Raw genomic sequence first — 18,109 nt, 5'->3', positions numbered from 1 at the left:
TCAAGTTTAGCCTGATATTTATAAATTTGTAAAATCTGATGAGGACATAAAAATTAGTAGACTTGGGTTATATATGAAAAATGAAGGGCCCACATTGGTCACAGAGTGCCAGTGAGTAAATATACAGAAGTGAAAATTGACAATTTGAGTATATCGGCATGTATTTTTGCATCAGTACAAGTTGCAGCATAGACGCTGTTGGCGTATAACTCTCCAGGGTGCCCTAGCGATGATAATATGTTAAAAAGTTCCTATATACTTGCAGCTAGCACCACTTTCCATTTCCTGTTTGTTTATTTCTCCGGTGCCTTTGCCATCACTCTCATTGCTTAGACTGCAAAGAAGGTTACAGATTGGGCCATTCAGAATTTTGAGCTTATATTGGAGAGCCGATTTGTGAGAGAAGCATTCAGAGGGCAAGATGGAGTGGGATAGTGGCAAGCTTAACCCTTTCAATGTCATTGATGTACTGGTATGTTTCCACATTCCTGTCCCGCCATGTACCTTTTAACATTTTTGTCAGATAGGAATGTGAGGACCACACCAGAAGAGCATTTGCCGTTACCTGTGTCATTTTTTCACTTCTGCACAACCAAAAATAAACCATTATGCTCGTTTTATAATATCAGAAAAGTGAAAGAATGACGCTGAAAGTGTTCATGAATGGTGCTATCTACACTGTAGACAGCAACTTTTTGACTTGTCACGCACTAAAAAAAAAAGTCGAAGATTTTGCCAGCCCAGCAGTGCAAATCAACTCTTCTGCCTCCAGTCATTGCTTTCTTCACGAGCAGTGTGCCTACATGATGAAGCAGTGAACCACTGGTCTGTCTAAGAGCAGTGGTGCACCATGACAAAGCATGGTGCACTAAGCAGGGGAAGCCATGTTCCTCTGTAGGCTAATGTATTCTCTCCACCACATCTATACAAAGCACAGGGGTTGATGTGCATTGCTAGAAAGGCAGCACACTTTTTCCTCAAGCATGCCACATATTAGCGCAAGCAGCTTACCTTGGAGAGTACTCTGGCCACGGCTCATGTCACATACGCAACACACTAGTGCCTGTCTGGTTGGACTCTATTCATAGAAATAATATGTAGTACAGGATCCTGCGTTTAAATTAGTCTTCAAAGTTTCAGGCTGTCATATTTTATTACTTCCATGATAAGCAAGCATGCATATCTGTGCAGCTATTTACCAAAGATTTTTCACCTTTACTGTAAGGTTAATGATTTGGCTAACTCATGCTCTCATTGCCACTTAAGATTGGTAAACAGCATGAAAAATGAACATTAATGAAAGAGGGGAAAGAAAGGCTATTTTTAGCATCACGAATAGAGTTGAGTTTGTGCTAGATTCTGTCATGATTCTTCACTTTTGTCTGCTGATACACATAAGTACAGTAGAACCCCGCTGTTACGTTCCTGGGTGCTGCGTTTTCCCGGCTGTTACATCGTTTTCGGCCGGTCTCGGCACAGTTCCCATAGAACTCAATGCATTGGTAACCCCGCTGTTAGGTCGCAACTGTGGGATCGTTCCCGCATCATACGTTGCGAACTGCCACCCCGCACCGGCCTGAGTGGCCATTTTGACTTTTCATGTCACTTGGCTTGGTTGCTTGACGATGGCATTGGCCGCCCAAAGTGCCGGGGGCGACACTTATGACGTATTTTCGGTTTCCGCCAGCAAAAGTATGGCCCTCGAGATCCGTATTTGCTATCTAAAGATGGTGTCTATGATGCGTGGCGGCCATAAAATTGATTTTGGCTCATAGATGTTCGTATAAAGTCCAAGGGCAATAACGCTGTCGCCGCCCACCGTATGCTGTATGTGCGAGTGAAAGCGTGTGAGGGGAGCCGACGACCGCGCCTAAACCTCATGCGCGAAAGAAAGAAAAGCAGGGAGGAAGCGCGCCTTTTTTCGTTGCGCTCGAAGCTCTGGCGAGGGGGGAGGGATAGCGGGCAGTGTTGTGCTCTGGCATCAACTGCGTACTGCACGGCAGCGCATGGTCGCGCGGAACGTATCTTGAAAGCGATCTGCATTGGGGGCAGAGTCTATGCAGTGTTGGTGCGTCGGCGGCTCGTAGCTTTGTGCATGCTGCGTGTTCTCGGCACTCAGTTTGCGTTGAAGCAATAGACAAAAGCACGAAGGTCACTTTGCTTGCTTCTGCAATGGCGCTTAAATTCATCACACCAGCGTTTGACAGCACGTGTCCGTGCTCATCGAGTGTGATGTGTTCATGTTTGCCTGTGGGCGCTGACACCATGCTTGTTAATATAGTTAATAAGCAAATGTTTACAAGTTTATACGGACGATAAAACTACTATTCTTACTTTGTATAGCTGTCTACCAATTTGCTATTGCAATCAATACTTTGACTGTCGGGCGAAACTACGACTTTTTTTCACACGTAAGAATTAAAATAATATGGTGTGCTGTTCAACACTACTCCCATTTCTCAATTTTTCCTGTTTCCCGGCTCTTATGTTTCCTTATAGTCCCGTGAAAAACGTATCAGCGGGGTTCTACTGTACTATGCAATAATCATGCCAAATAGCTGAGCTGGAAAAAAAACTTACATTAGGATGCCTTTAATATTCCAAAGATGCCCTCTGGTCATTGAAATCATTTACTGTGATGGCAGCTCTTTGCACACTTTGGCTTTTGCAACTAGGTGCAGGCAAAGTGAAAGCCCTGGCTCTTACTATGCAACAACAGCAAACAGCCTCCTCTTATGGGGCAGCGTGCTGCACTTAAAAGCTAAAACACTCAGTACTGGCTCTATATTCTGTGTGCCTTTCTTCCTAATGCCATGCCACTGCCTCCTCCAAATGATTTCAGAATCAGTTTGACTTGCTCGGGCAAATTCATACCCTCCCTCATGCACAGCATGCATGCCGCAGATTTCTGTTTGGGGTGCTGTACAAGTTTTAATGCAAAGAAATGCCAACTATTTATACATAACGGGCATATACTATTTTGCACTGAGAATGTTTTTCTCAGTTTTTTTCGACCTGATCAACCCTTGCATGTATCTCAATGCTTGCAGTAGAGACTGATGAAGTATACTAATACATGTGCATTCTGATTGTATTAAGTTAGGTATCTGCAGTACATACTGTGCAAGCAGGAAAAAAATTTAATGAAATAATTGTTAAATGTATATGGTAGGCCATCACAAGCACTTCAGAAAGACTGGAAATAAAGTGGCTGAATGCTGTTTACTTTGAGTGCAGGATATTTCTTGGATACTGGGCAGTGATTTCAGTTGATTCTTTCACTTAATTTGATTGAAATTGCAAGTGTACTCTGCATATAGGTTCAGTGTGCATCATACGGGGTGATCATTTTTAGGTTTTAGGAATTTTGAAATCTTGCCTCTTGCAGATAATGCATTATAGTCCTTGAGCATCCAATTCAGAGAGGCAGACATTTGCATGGGAAATTGAAATATTCGATTAACAGATATGCACTAACTAACTTCTTAGTAACTTTACGGCAGATATTGCAATTTAAGAATTGTAGCCGGTGAGTTTGCAAGGCGTATCCACTTGGAATTAATTTCCAAAATGGCACCAGCTTTGAAGTATGCATCATGAACCTCGCCATAAAAGTGCACTGTTCTTCCACTTACTTTCTTAAAACTCTTTTATGCATTGAAGAACAAAAGTAACTGGAATGCCTCTGTGTTTCGTCCCACATTTTGGGAAATAATATCTCGAAACTGGTGTCCTCCTGAAAATTCACTTCAAGTGGATACGTCTTTCACCTGCCACGGTGGCTCAGTGAGCTAAGGCATTGTGCTGCTAAGCACAAGACCACGGGATCGAATCCCGGCCGCGGCGGCCGCATTTCGATGGAAGCAAAGTGCAAAAACACCCATGTGCTTACGTTTTAGTGCACATTAAAGAACCCCAGGTGGTCTAAATTCATCCGGAGCCCTCCACTACAGCATGCCTCATAATCAGAACTGGTTTTGGCATGTAAAATCCCAGAAAGAAGAAGGATACGTCTTGCAAACGCACCGGCTACAATTCCTAAATTGCAATATGCACCGTAAAGTAATTAAGTTTAATTATATAAACACGTGTTTTAATTTCTCGTGCTAGTAATGTCCTCCTCTTCAAACAATGCAGCTCAAGGACAAGAATTAGGCTATCTGCTACAGGCAACTTTTAAAAATTATGTAAAACTTGAAAATGTTCATGGTACATGCCAGTGTTTTAAAAAGCCTGCAGGTGCAGTGAACAAAATGGAAGCATTTGCAGTGTGGCTTAAACTGAGGCTCTGATTGGTGAGCATTTTAGCTCTATGTGTCAACAATACTAGAAAAGGCAGTTACCTAGTTATGAAGTTCTCGTGACCAAAGCGTGTCATTCTGGCAGCTAGGCACAAAGCACAGTAATCGGTAAGCAAAGCTGGGATTATGATGTGGGATCAAATGCAGTTTGGAACTCTTTCATTTAGTGCAAGCTAGCATCTCTTTTCGATAGTTGGTAATTGGAAGCAAATAAGTGCTTTCTGAAAAAAAGAAAGCTGCATGTGCAGGCACTTTCACTGGCATGCAGTTTCTTATGCTTGCACTTCGGTTTATTCACACCTGCATGATGCAAATCAAATCTCTCAACAGATTGCCACTCTTAAACTGCTGCTATTTTTCATGGTCAGGATTGGCTTCCTGAGGTGCCTCAACAGTTTTTGCAGCTGCACCTCCATGCACACATGTGGGCCCTCGAGAGTGTGCATCTCAGTAGCCCGCAGTTAAAGCAAGATTTGTGAGATGGAAATTTGAGATAGGTGGCATACTTGCCTTCCTAAAGCTTTGCAACAGACTGCTAGGGAAATGTGTCATCTGCTGGGAGGCTGAACTCTTCTAGTAAAAATTAAATAATGTGCACTAAATCTAACCCACAACCACATTTTAATAAAAAAGAAATAAAGCAGCATCCCTCTTATGTTTGCAATTACCAATAAAATGAAACATTGAGAATTTGCCTTGAAAGAATTCATGCTTATTGTCCATCATTGTATCTGACAACTCTTTTGTCACTGTCGATTGACTGCAACATTTCATCTGTGCTGCCCACTGCACCGATAGTACACATTTCTTGAACTCGGCAACCATCATTTCATTTATTTCATTTATTATCACCTTGAAGGCCCGAAGGCATTACACAAGGGGGGGCAATACAAACATGTGTAAAAGTGGTTACGTATAAAACAACAACAAAAAAGAAACATTGCTGATTTTGTATGACTTTAAACAATCAAACAAAAATTACGAATTTAAATAAGCAACGCGGCAATACGTTCATGAACAAAAAAAAAATACACTAGGTGGAAGGGCTGACAAGGGTAGACTATTACGAGTGTTTTGTGATGGGTTCATGAACGATGTACACTGGGAACAGAAAGTTATTCAAAGTGATTTGTTAGGTATTCACAAAATTTTTTGCGGTCAGTACAGGTAACGAAGTGGTCAGGGAGCACATTCCAGTAAACGATTGCATCAGGAAAGAAGGAAGTGTTCATGGCGGATGAGCGGCTGGGTAAACGTGCTATGGCAGAGCTGCGACTTATGCGAGAGGAAGTTCGCAATGGTGGTTTAAGAAGGTGGTGCCTTGAGCGTGGATTGTAATAGGAGTGCAGCAAACAAAGATGAGATATGATGCTGCGTGACTTCATTGTTGGCAGACCTATTGCTTGCTTCAAGGAAGTGACACTAGTGTACCATGAATAATCTGAAGTGATGAAGCGGGTGGCTTGGTTTTGAACGGATTCCAATGATGCGGCTAGGTAATCTTGAGATGAATGCCAGACAGCGGAAGCAAATTCGAGTTGTGGACGGACAAATGTCATGTACGCCAGCTTCTTCACTTCCGGGGATGCCTTTTTTAAATTCCTTTGTAGATACCCGAGTGAGCGCGCAGCTTTGCGACGTATTGTTTCGATATGTGTTATCCAAGAGAGTGATGACGTCAAAATAAGACCCAGGTACTTGTAGGATGAAGTGGCACTGATGTTTACCGAGCTAATGTGATAAGTGGACTGAAGGGACTGTGCTTTCAGGTAAAACACATCGATTTGCATTTTGATAAGTTGAGAGGCATGTGCCATTTTTCGCACCATGACGAGATGACATCGAGGTCACGCTGCAGGTAAAGAACATCGTCAGAGGAGTTAACGGTGTTGTAAACTACGCAGTCGTCTGCGAAAAGTCGTAGTTTATAATTTATGCTAGTAGGCAAGTCGTTCACATAGATTAGGAATAATAAAGGCGACAGACAGGCACCCTGGGGGACGCCCGAAGTCACATCGGTAAGAGGTGAGCGGTGATTGTTTGTGGAAGTGTATTGTGTGCGCCCGGATAGGAATTGTTCAATAAATCTGAGTAAGTTATTGCAGATTCCAAGTCCAGATAGTTTGTGCAGTAAGAGCTTGTGAGGCACCTTATCAAAGGCTTTTGAATAATCTAAGAAAACAGCGTCGATCTGCAGGTTCCTGTCCATGATAAGCAGAATGTTGTGGGTGAATTCGGTGAGTTGGGAATCCCACGATAAGTGCCTTCGGAAACCATGCTGAAATGGGTAGAAAAAATTAATTGCCTCAAGGTGTTTCATTAGGCTTGAGGCTATGATGTGTTCAAGTAATTTTGAGGGGATGCTTGTAAGGGGATGCTTGAACTTATCATGAACAGGATGTTGACCTCTGCCTTGACTAACTGCTTTGCCAGTTTTTTCAGCAACACACGATCGTCTCGGGAACACAAAGGAAATATTAGGGCTATTTGATTTGTCAAACCCACTGTGAGCATGGAAGCTGTGGTTAGCGAGTGTCATGTTGTGTGTGATATGTCAATGAAATGGCGACAACGATGAGTGGAAGACAGAGTGCTGCTGGCCTTTGGCGGGCGAAAAAAGAAGAAAAAAAAAGAAGTCTCGAAATAGCAAAAAATTATATTAGAGCAATGGCAAAGTTACGCATGAAGGAGAAGAAAAAAGAAAAAAAAAAGCTTTGGGAGAACCTCGTGCAGCAGCATAGAAGCGAGTGGTTTCAGGGCTCGAAGCCGGACTGCTGCCTGGCAACTTCATCTGCCTGGCGGTTCGTCTACGGGGCACGGTCGTCTCCACTTGGACCGTCATGAGCTGCAGCCTGGCGCCTGCTTAATAGTTCTCTGGGGCCAGACTGTGCTGGGCCTGCTCTGCCGTTGATACCTCTGCCGTTCATGCCTATCGTGAAGTGTGGTCTACCAACCAGTCCCACATCGATGTCCACAGGAAACACTTATATGAACTTCAGCTTTAATGCCCCTTGTATAGTCGACTGCATGTGTGACGGGCTAAGTGTAATTTCTAGTGCTCAGTTTCGTATCTCCTAATTCCTACTTTTTTTTCTTCCTCTTCCACCCACCACATACAAACAGCACTGTGTCTTCCATTCTTCACCTAAGTTGTCAATGTTTTGTTAATGGCACTACACAGCACCAAGAACAGCACACACAACATGACAGCGAGTGCTACAGGAACAGTGAAAGTAGTCACAAAGGCACATGCAAGTACATGTCATTGAAGTGTTTGCTGTGTGTGGATTAAGAATAAATTTCACAGGCCTGTCTTGTACATAGAAACTCTCGCAAAAGTAGCCCATGGGCACAGCCCAAGTCTGCGCAACTAACCCAGTCAGTGTTCTTTGCTCGTTGCAAAGCACCTGGAAGTTGTCCACCCGATTCTTCTTCTTGCGATGCAACCTAACTCATTCTGTTGAGCTCTTTCTTCTTAGTGGAGTAATTTCTCCTAACAGATCCATGCTATGTTGCGGTGAGACACTGCAGAAGTTGAGTGAATGAATTCTCACATGCTTGTACCAGCCCTTGAGGTTGACACAGTGCTTCCTCCAGAGGAAGCCACACTGGTTTGTCACGTACTGCTTGTACTAATTCATGCAGCATTTCCTCTGGATGGAGCATTGCCAGGATCTCACACACACCACTGAAGCATAGAGTGAAGTTCCACCATGAAGATGCTCACGGGATTTCTCTAGACAGCACGTACTGCCATATAGATATGTAAATGTGTGTATGTGTGCATCTGTAAAAGGTATGTGTATAAGAAAGCATGCAGTCATTAGATCTCTTCTACGAGGTGCCACTCTGTGACTTACAAATCTGAAATTGAAACAAGCTCTTTAAGGTTTCCCGAGTGCTCTTGTGATTGGGCCCAATTGACAAGTCAGTTGTGTGCACCAGTCTGGAGTTTTCTTATTACTTAGGTTGCTATAGTGTGGTTGAGCTTGAATAATCTTCTCTCTGCTCACTCACCAGAAAGCATGGCAATAATGCTCTCTATTTCTTGCTGTAACAGCCTCTTAGAGGAGGGGATGCTTTGCCTGAAAGTTTTAAAAAAATTTAAGGGTCAGAAAAGTGTCTGTATTACAAGTATTCATCCATGCGAAATACCAACTTGCTTGCTTGTGTGACTAACTGGTGTGCTGTTTACAGATTCCACCCAGTTGCAAACAGTGGCGGGGCAGGGACAGAGCAAAGGCTGGACTGCGTCTGTGCAAGACTCACTTGTGCTGTTTGTGGCGCTGGCCTGTGTTGTGGTGCTTATGCTGCCACTTGAGGATGCACATGACACCAGCAGCCACTCATTGCTTGCACACTTGCCTCTCAGCCACGAGTACAAGCTCTTTGCTGCCTATATTCTTGGTAGGTCCAACCTGTATGAAATGCAAACTTAGTAGCTTGTGTGGCTAACTGGTGTGCTGGCTATACTCTTGCAATGGGTCACCAACAAGCCCAATTGCCACTTTGGTTAGGTCCAGCACATTGTCGCATAGTTTCAGAAGCTGTGATTAGACCAAGGTGAAGTACTGCAGCCAGTTCAGTAACCTTTATAAAAAATGCATTCAGCACTGAGAACATCTGGCATTTTTATCAAGCTTATCCCCTTCTTACAGAATTCACACATCACCCTTCTTTGAGTTGCAGTCTTTTCTATATGCATTGGAAGCCAGGTGGAATGACTTGGCTGTCATAAATTGAATCTGTCAACCATGTTTCTGTTAGAACGACTATGTCAGACTTCTCTGATGGTAGAAGTCCCTCCAGTAGCCTTATTTGTGCTTCAATGATCAAGATTGTAGTAGTGTGTACAAAGATGTGTACAATCATTGCATTCTACCGGTGCTACCATATGAAGCAGAAACTTGGAGGTTAACAAAGAATCTCGAGAACAAGTTAAGGACTGCACAAAGAGCAATGGAACGAAAAATGTTAGTCCTAATGGTAAAACACAGGAAGAGATCAGGACGGTGTGGATCAGAGAGTAAATAGGGATAGCCAATATTCTAGTTGACATTACGAGGAAAAAATAGAGCTGGGCAGGCCATGTAATGCATAGGATGGATAACTGGTGGACCATTAGAGTTACAGAATGGATACCAAGAGAAGGGAAGCGCAGTCGAGGATGGCAGAAAACTAGGTGGGGTGATTAAGTTAGGAAATTTGCAGGTGCAAGTTGGAATCAGCCAGCGCAAGACAGGGGTAATTAGAGATCGTGGGAAGAGGCCTTCGTCCTGCAGTGGACATAAATATAGGCTGATGATGATGATAAGATTGAGCATCTTCAACAAGGAATGAGGTAGCCTATTTCATCAATATGTTTTTCTTGTTAATGTGATAATGAGAGGAGGAGGAACAACTTTATTAAAAACACCAATCAATGAACGTCAGGAGAGAAATCCATCTCCCCCGTCGCCCCTAGCCGTCGGCTGGAATACCTTGAGACACAGCAGCAGCAAGGGATTGATCGATGATGTCCTGCTGGACGTTGGGGTCTGGGCTGCAGAGCAAAGCCTCCGAGGATTCTAGAGTGCACGAGCTATCATGCTTAGACGGACATGTCCACACCATGTGAACCAGATTTGCTGCCTCATCACAGAATTTGCACTTTGACCTGATTACTTCTGGATGCCACTTGCTGTAGAGTATGAGGTTTGGACAAAACCCTGTCTGTAATTTCCTCCACATAACCTCTTCTTTCTTACTGAGCGTTCTGTTTGCTCCCTGGTAAACTTGTCGGTTTAGTCTGTAGTGTACCATGATTTCCTGGTATGCGCGCATATCCTCTCTTCTGTTTATAGTTTCGGTGACTTTGGAGGTTCCGGGGGTCGATCGGTAAGTGAGACCTTGGGCGACCAAATCAGCCTCCTCATTCCCTCTAAGTCCCTGTGAGCTGGTGCCTAAACGAGCAGAACCAGCTGTCTGGGTCCTCCTTCCCTGTTTAATATACGGTTGGCAGTCTTCGTCACCCTCCCGAATTGTAATTTCTCGCAGTGTTTTTGGAGTCGCTGCTGACCACCTTTACCCCCCTTTGGCCAAGGCTATGGCCACTTCCTCAGCTTCGCAAATTCTGCCTTAAGTTCTTTAGTGAGTTTATTATCCCTCTGATGCAGTTGCTCTGTGAGATTGTTATCTCGCTGATGCAGCTGCTGTGTCAGATTTTGGAACATCCCCCACATGCATTCCTCGAAGGCCTTGCGCCATTCATCGTCCTGACTAGATTTGGTCTCAAATTTTTTCCGCCAGTTTCGCTATTTTATTGTCTATCACTATCTGTATGTCCTTATATATTGTGACACAAGGATTAAAGTAACAGTGAAATCTGTTTACAGCTGATATTACAAAAGACAGGCAGCGCAGCCAAGTCCCTACAACACCAGCTCGTGCTCTTCTTCCACCTTCTTCCCAGTGTTGTAACATATGGCCCTCCGGCGTGGAAGCACCGTCCCGGTGTGTCTTATGTAGACAAAGACTGGTAGTGTTTGAGGCAGCCAACATGCATGACGTCACGGGGAGGCTGGGCAGAGCAAGCGGGAGTCATGACCAGGGAGATGTCATATGTTACAGCTGTCACCTGGCAGAGGACCCGGTAAGGACCAGCGTAGCGTGACATTAGCTTTTCTGATAGGCCAACGCAGTGGCTAGTAGACCATAGAAGGACAAGGTCCCCGGGAAGGAAATTAGCGTCACGGTGGCGACTGTCGTATGTGCTCTTCTGCTTGTTCTGGGAAATAGAAAGGCAACAATGAGCAACTTGACGTGCCTGTTCAGCTGTGGCAATGATGTCTCGGGCGTATTCCGACGTAGAATCCTGAGCGATGGGCAGGACGGTGTCGAAAGGCAATACGGGGTCACAGCCGTACAATAGATAAAATGGTGAGTAACCGCCTGTGTCGTTACGCGACAAATTGTATGTGAATGTGATGAAGGGGAGAGCATTGTCCTAGTCACGGTGGTCATTGAAAACGTACATTGACAGCACGTCTGTGATGGTGCGATTAAGGCACTCAGTAAGGCCGTTTGTCTGCAGATGGTAGGCAGTAGTGAGCTTGTGCTTGGTGGTGCAGGAATGGACTACGTCGTCCACAACTCGGGAGAGGAAATGAAGGATGATGTCGTGCAAAAGAAATTCAGCTACGTCGGTCACGCAGGATGTCGGAAGAGCTTTGGTGATCGCGTACCGAGTTGCATAGTTGGTAGCGACAGCAATCCACTTGTTGCTGGAAGCAAATATAGGAAAAGGTCCAAGCAGGTCTAACCCAACACGAAACAACGGTTCGGATGGCCTGTCGATAGGTTGAAGGCGACCAGCAGGGAGTAGAGGTGGCTTTTTCCGGCGCTGACATAACTCGCAAGAAGAAACGTAGCGGTTGACGTATCGGTATAGACTCGGCCAAAAGAATCGGCGTCATACACGATCGTACGTGCGAGAGACGCCAAGGTGACCAGCTGTGGGTACATCGTGTAACTGAGAGAGAATGGTGGCACGCAGATGGCGGGGAACGACAAACAGCAGCTCGGGACCACTAGGGTGCATGCTGCGCCGCTACATCGTGCCATCCTGGAGGAGAAACAGTTGAAGGGAGGGGTCGGATGGCGCAGACGCGAGCTTGTCTATGACGTCACGTACGTAGGGGTCACGGCGCTGCTCGGTGGCAAGGTCAGCGAATGCAGAGTGCGATGGAACAGGAGCAGGATTGTCGATCGCAAAAATATCCGGAGGGTCGACAAGATGACGTGACAGACAGTCGGCACCTTGGTGAAAATGACCCGACTTGTAGGCCACGGTGTACGGGTACTTCTGAAGTCGCGATTTCCAGCGATTGAGGTGTCCTGTAGGGTCCTTCAGGGAAGAGAGCCAGCACAGTGCGTGGTGGCCTGTAGTGACTGTAAATGGCCGACCGTATAAGTATGGATGAAATTTCGCGACGGCTCAGACAAGTGCAAGGCACTCTCGCTCAGTGATAGAATAGTTGCGTTCAGCAGCAGAAAGCAAACGACTTGTGTATGCAATCACACAGTCATTCCCTCGCTGACACTGAGATAAAATGGCGCCGATGACATGACCACTGGCGTCAGTGTGAACTTCCGTAGGCGCAGACGGGTCGAAGTGCGCCAAAATAGGTGGAGATGTCAATAGGGAGATGAGCTTCGAGAAGGCGGTCGCTTGCTCCGGGCCCCAGGAAAATGAAGCATCAGCTTTCAGAAGCGCAGTAAGAGGTCAGGCGACTTCCGCAAAGTTGTGAACAAAGTGGCGGAAGTAAGAACACCGGCCCACAAAGCGCCGTACATTCTTGGCGCTGGTTGGTACGGGAAAATTCTTCACAGCCCGTACTTTATCTGGGTCTGGGCGCACACCAGATGAGTCAACAAGGTGGCCAAGGATAGTGATTTGGCGGTGACCAAAGTGACACTTAGACGAATTAAGCTGGAGGCCAGCATTTCGAAATGCAAAAAGAACTAATGAAAGGTGCTCGAGGTGTGTCAAACGTAGGAGCGAAAACGATGACGTCATCTAGGTAACAAAGACAGATGGACCACTTGAGTCCATGCAGAAGTGCGTCCATCATACGTTCGAACGTGGCTGGGGCATTACGCAAGCCGAAAGGCATGACTTTGAACTGGTATAGGCCATCCCGTGTTACAAATGCTGTCTTCTTGCAGTCCATGTCGTCTACAGCAATCTGCCAGTAGCCGGACCGAAGGTCGATGGAAGAAAAATTTTTTGCACCGTGAAGGCAGTCTAACATGTCATTGATGCGAGGGAGAGGATGAACATCTTTTTTAGTTATAGTGTTCAATAGCCGGTAGTTCACGCAGAAACGCCAGGTGTTGTCCTTCTTTTTAACTAGGACTACAGGGGACACCCACGGGCTTGAAGACGGCTCAATTATTCCCCGAGAAAGCATCTTTTTGACTTCCGTTTGAGAAACTTGTCGCTCATGCAAGGACACCCGATATGGTCTCCGGTGAATCGGATGGGCGTCGCCAGTGTCAATGATGTGTTTCGCAATGGAAGTCTGACCTAAAGGGCGACCATCCAAGTAAAAAATGTCGCTGAATGAGGCAAACAAATGGCGTAACTGGTCGGCATGCTGAGGCGCGAGATCAGGAGAAATCATGTTGGGGACGTCAGGTAAGGTGGCTGGTGAAGAAGGCGATGAAGCACCTTGAGGCGACGCTTCAGTCGTCATACGGGGATCAGTCGAGAAGTACGGGGATTGATACCCCGCACCTCCACCAAAATGTGACACAAGGATTAAAGTAACAGTGAAATCTATTTACAGCTGATATTACAAAAGACAGGCAGCGCAGGCAAGTCCCTAACGTTGTTTTCTTCCAACATCAGCTCGTGCCTTCTTCCACCTTGTTTCCTGCGTTGTAACAATATTATGGGCTTCTCCATTTCCTTCGCCCTCCTCTTAGCCAGGGGAGGAGACGCTATCTGCTCCTTCAATTGTTCTAGGTTTGGCTTTTGCGACACTTGCGGTTGTTTAACAGGATAATGAGAGGATTTAGTTTCATCCCACCCGCGCGATAAATTTTAAAATGCATTTAGTTATCACATTATATGAAAGAAGGATGCCCCTAGAATGCTAAAAAATAAACGTCTTTATTACACCTAATTTCAGACTTGAATAAAAAAAATTTACCTCCAACCAACTATTGCTTCTTTGCGGAAACTTTAAATAGCGCTCACGGGATCAAAAGTTTTTTTTCGACTGAAATACTTTGGTGAAGCCTTATTCACACAATAGCCATCTAGCGCAATTTTTTTCAAGAAAAACAACCATGGTCGGTTTTTGGGCTGGGACGTTTCGCGTGGAATGACCCATAGTGAAGGTATCTCGCGGATATAAAAGTTCTTTTTTAAGACGTTTCACATTGGCAGACACCTTCAATGACTTTCTTTCGATTCTGCGAAATCTGTAGATGGTTCCTTTAAATTACGGAATTGTGTTACCTGCGATGTGTTTAAATTCGGTAATGCTAATGTAATTTTAAAATTTGTGTGTGTTGCAGGTGCATAGCATTTAGTGATTAACAAGACTACTTTGTGCGTGCAGGACTCATGACAACACTCATTTTCCGCAAGTAAAGGATGGTTTCTTTCTCCCGAGCTCCAGAACGGTTGGACACCCTTAAAGCCAATCAAGCCAACCTTGAAAAAGGTTGGACATGAAGTTGTGTGACCTGCTCCTGCGGATGACGCTTGTTCATGATTAAATAAAGTGTGCCTGATTTTGGTAAATAGTATGACTTAGTTCTTGAATCTGCTTTATCAGCATGCCTTTCATTCATTTATACAGGCTCTTAAACTAAAAAAAGCGGCAGAACTCAACTCATGACTGTCGATGGTGATGCATTTAGCACTGAATCAATATAGCAACACAATGTATTGCCATCGTCGAAACGAGTTATGGTAGGCATGTACTGCAGCGGAATTTTCTCTTTTGCACTTTCCCACAAACACTTGGCACCGCCTAGCACCGCCACAGCAAAGCCTGCGTGTGGCCTTAGACATAGTGCGCCAGTGCGTGCGAAAGCTGAGAAACACATCATGTGGCAACCAGGCTCCTCTCGCGCTTCTTCCTCGACACACTGCGACATCTAGTGGCACAGCCAAGAAGTTTGCGCGTGGCCTTCCGAGACGAAAAACGTGGCGCACCGGTGCCTGCGAACACCGACAACTGTTCTCTCGCTTGCCACATGCTCAGTGGCACATACTCAGTGACCCAAGTTGGCGAGAGGTTCATTGAGAAGCGGCACTTACCCAGTGCATTTGTGGCGCAGCCTGTTAATGCGTCAGGTTGCTGTCCTTGAGGAACCCTTGTAATGTGAGTTCAATTATGCTTAGCATCGGAAAAGTTTAAAGGATCTTTTTCATCATTGTAGAGCGGCACACACCTGACACATACTCAGTGACTTGGCATCAAAGAGTTTCATTGAAGACCAGCATGGACTGAGTGGCACATACCCAGAGCTCTAAGTCGGCATCAAAGAGTTTCTTCGAACATCTGTGCCTACCCAGTCCCGCATCTACAGTTGAAGAGTGGCGCGTATGTACACAGTGACCCAAGTTGGTCTGATGGCTGGTTTCAAACCCTGTTCCCTCAGCACAGCAGCCTGATGCGCTACCCAATCGACCACAGACTACTACCCAGTGACCAATGAATGCACTGGGTATTTGCCGCTCTTCAATGAACCTCTGGCCAAATTGGATCACTGTGCCACTTAGTGTGCGGCAAGCGAGTGAACAATTCTTAGCGTTCGCAAGTACCAGCGCACCACGCTTCTCTTCTCGGAGGCCAGGTGCTCACTTTTCAGCAGTGCCACTAGATGACTCGGCATGTCCAGAAAGAAGTGCGAGAGAGGAGCCCGGTTGCCGCATGATGCATTTCTCAGCGTTTGCACATCTTCTACATCTTCTGCACATTTCTCAGGCAATGTGCAGGCTTCATGATGGCAGTGCCCGGCGGCACCAAGTGTTCTTAAGGAAACGCGAAATAGGAGACCCTTTGCAGCATGCGCCGCATACTTGTTTTTAACGGGGGCAATAAGTTGTGTAAATTATCGTCGACAGTCATGAGATTTTATGCAGAATTTTAGTGCGAAATGAATGTTCCGAGAAAACTGATGTTGCTTTGATCACATGATATAAAATTAATTTTTGCATAAAGATAATGCAGATGTTGCCAATACTGTAATAGCCAGTTGTTACAAGCAACACATTGTATGCAATGTTGCCATAGGTGCATTATGCGGTATATTCTGTTCTCTGTGAGCAAACTTTTCATACGAGACTATATTCTTACCTGTGCAAATATGAATTTGTGCTCTATTATCTTGTGATAGTTATGTGGTCTCATCCTGGGCCCTACCATTCTGTATTGCTGGTTATGGTAAGTAGCTTCCTTATGCAAAGTGATTGGCACTTCTGATCACATTGTAAATGGCCAATTCTATGTACCGTATTTTCTGGACTATAGTCTGCACCCGGTGTACAGTCTCCAGGGGCCAATTTGAGTCTAAAATAAAAAGTCCGCAGACACAAACCAGTCGGGACGAGCTTGAACAATGCCATGAAGTTTCTACGTCTTTTTGGTGCCATCGCAGCTGTTCTTCTGTTTTGTGCATCTATGAAGTTCTGTATAAATGCGTGGCACATTTTCCAGCAAAGTTTCGCACATGTCCTCACAAGTGTCACTTTATGTATTGCGAGCAGCATTCGCTTTCATATCATGAGCTGCCAATATCGGCTGGAAATATTTCTCGTGCGCAGCGACAATCATTGCACAGCTAATTTTGCTGTGTTTTAGCTTGGGAAAAACTTATAAGCGCAGTCTGAACTTGTTTTCGTCAAGTGTGCTTCCAACCTTAAAAAATAAAAGCATGTATAGACCGCACATTTCAACTTTTAAACTTGTCTAATCCATAAATTACGGCATACCTAAATAGCACAGCTTGGAAACTGAGGACTCGAAATTAAATTTTTCTGGTTCTGATTGAAGATTGCAGCTGCATTTTTCTCTCTTCATGTGCAACAGAGAGTAAGGCAATGATGCAAGTGTCCACCATGGGCCATAAGGGGGCACCAAATCTGCACAGTATCAAGGCTCACTTCTATCTAGAGTGAGTGTGATAAATGTGTCGGCAAGACCTTCGAGGTAGATTTGTAGTCAGATAAGTGCCATCGCTGTAACATTGGCAGAAGCATCCACATTGCTGCATTAGCGATGACAAAATGTGATGTGATGAGCAAGCAGTGACAGAATCCTATTCTGTTGAAGTATGTAGTTGACCACATGGTGTGGCATGAATGGTATAGTTATGATGTTGCACTGTTATTATGCACACAAGCTTGCAGAACTACATTGCACAAACCACCAAACCACAGGATTGCCATTTCTAACCTAAGCATGGTACAGTGAACAGAATTTATCCATGTTTGCTTCTACAGTAACTCAAAGAAAGGGGGAGGGTGCGTTTTGAGGGGGGACGTGACTTTCGGTACCAACTTTCTTGTTTCTTGGGGGATGTTTGATGAAAATGGACGCAGATACTAAGAATGGCTCTATGATGCTTTCATTAAAACTTCAAAGCGATACCACAAAAACTTTTTGCTAGAAAAATTGCTCCTTTATTGAACCTCGTGGAGGGACTGGAAGATTTATACAGTAAATTAAAAAGTTTGTTAAATACTGTATACACAGAGATTGCGTTCTTGAAATTATTTTTTTGCAACACTAAAATTTGTAGTGAGCCACTGCAGTGAGCACATTTGCACTGCAAACAAGGAACCCTACTAAGAATTCTTAAAACACTAGGATAAAAAACAGAAGAGTGCTATCCCCCAAAGTACAGTTCAAGGAGCCTTATAAAACAAATGCAATCAAAATGTGTAAAGTAGTTACCAAGATACCTGGTCCACGAGCTGAGCAACATGCCAAAAAGAAGTATTGAGAAAACGAGGTTCTGAGTTGTTAAATAGACACTAGGGTGATGATCTTTTGTGATGTAATCCCCTGTGCGAGACATTCATCACGACCAAAAATCAGTGAGCGTAGTTGCTCGTTTTCCAATAGTTTTAATAGCTTCCATTGCCCGAATATTTACTTCAAAAGCCCTTTTCCATTCGTGGTGACGACCACGTCCGCACCGCAAGCAGTGCAAGTTAGCACCATCTTCACTGCCAAACCATGCTTAGTTTCATGCTTGATATCCCGGCTGTTTGCACAGCTGACACAGAGCGCTGCCAAGCAAAC

At 44.8% G+C, this 18,109-nt stretch overlaps 1 protein-coding gene across 1 annotated transcript in view; it reads left to right on the top strand.

Moving 5' to 3' along the window:
* The window catches only part of LOC119443991 (motile sperm domain-containing protein 1-like), a 40,744-nt gene extending 26,151 nt beyond the window's left edge, over positions 1-14,593 (top strand). The window contains exons 5-6 of the mRNA XM_049662328.1: positions 8,499-8,708; positions 14,411-14,593. Coding sequence (XP_049518285.1) covers positions 8,499-8,708; positions 14,411-14,442 — 242 coding nt within the window. The 3' untranslated portion in view covers positions 14,443-14,593. The remainder of the gene's footprint in view (positions 1-8,498; positions 8,709-14,410) is intronic.
* Positions 14,594-18,109: the final 3,516 nt, after the last annotated feature.

The sequence above is a fragment of the Dermacentor silvarum genome, chromosome 1 (assembly GCF_013339745.2).
Source record: "Dermacentor silvarum isolate Dsil-2018 chromosome 1, BIME_Dsil_1.4, whole genome shotgun sequence".
Taxonomy (NCBI): Eukaryota; Metazoa; Arthropoda; class Arachnida; order Ixodida; family Ixodidae; genus Dermacentor; species Dermacentor silvarum.
The sequence above is the reverse complement of the archived record's forward strand: the minus strand, read 5'-3'. Positions and strand labels throughout refer to the sequence as shown.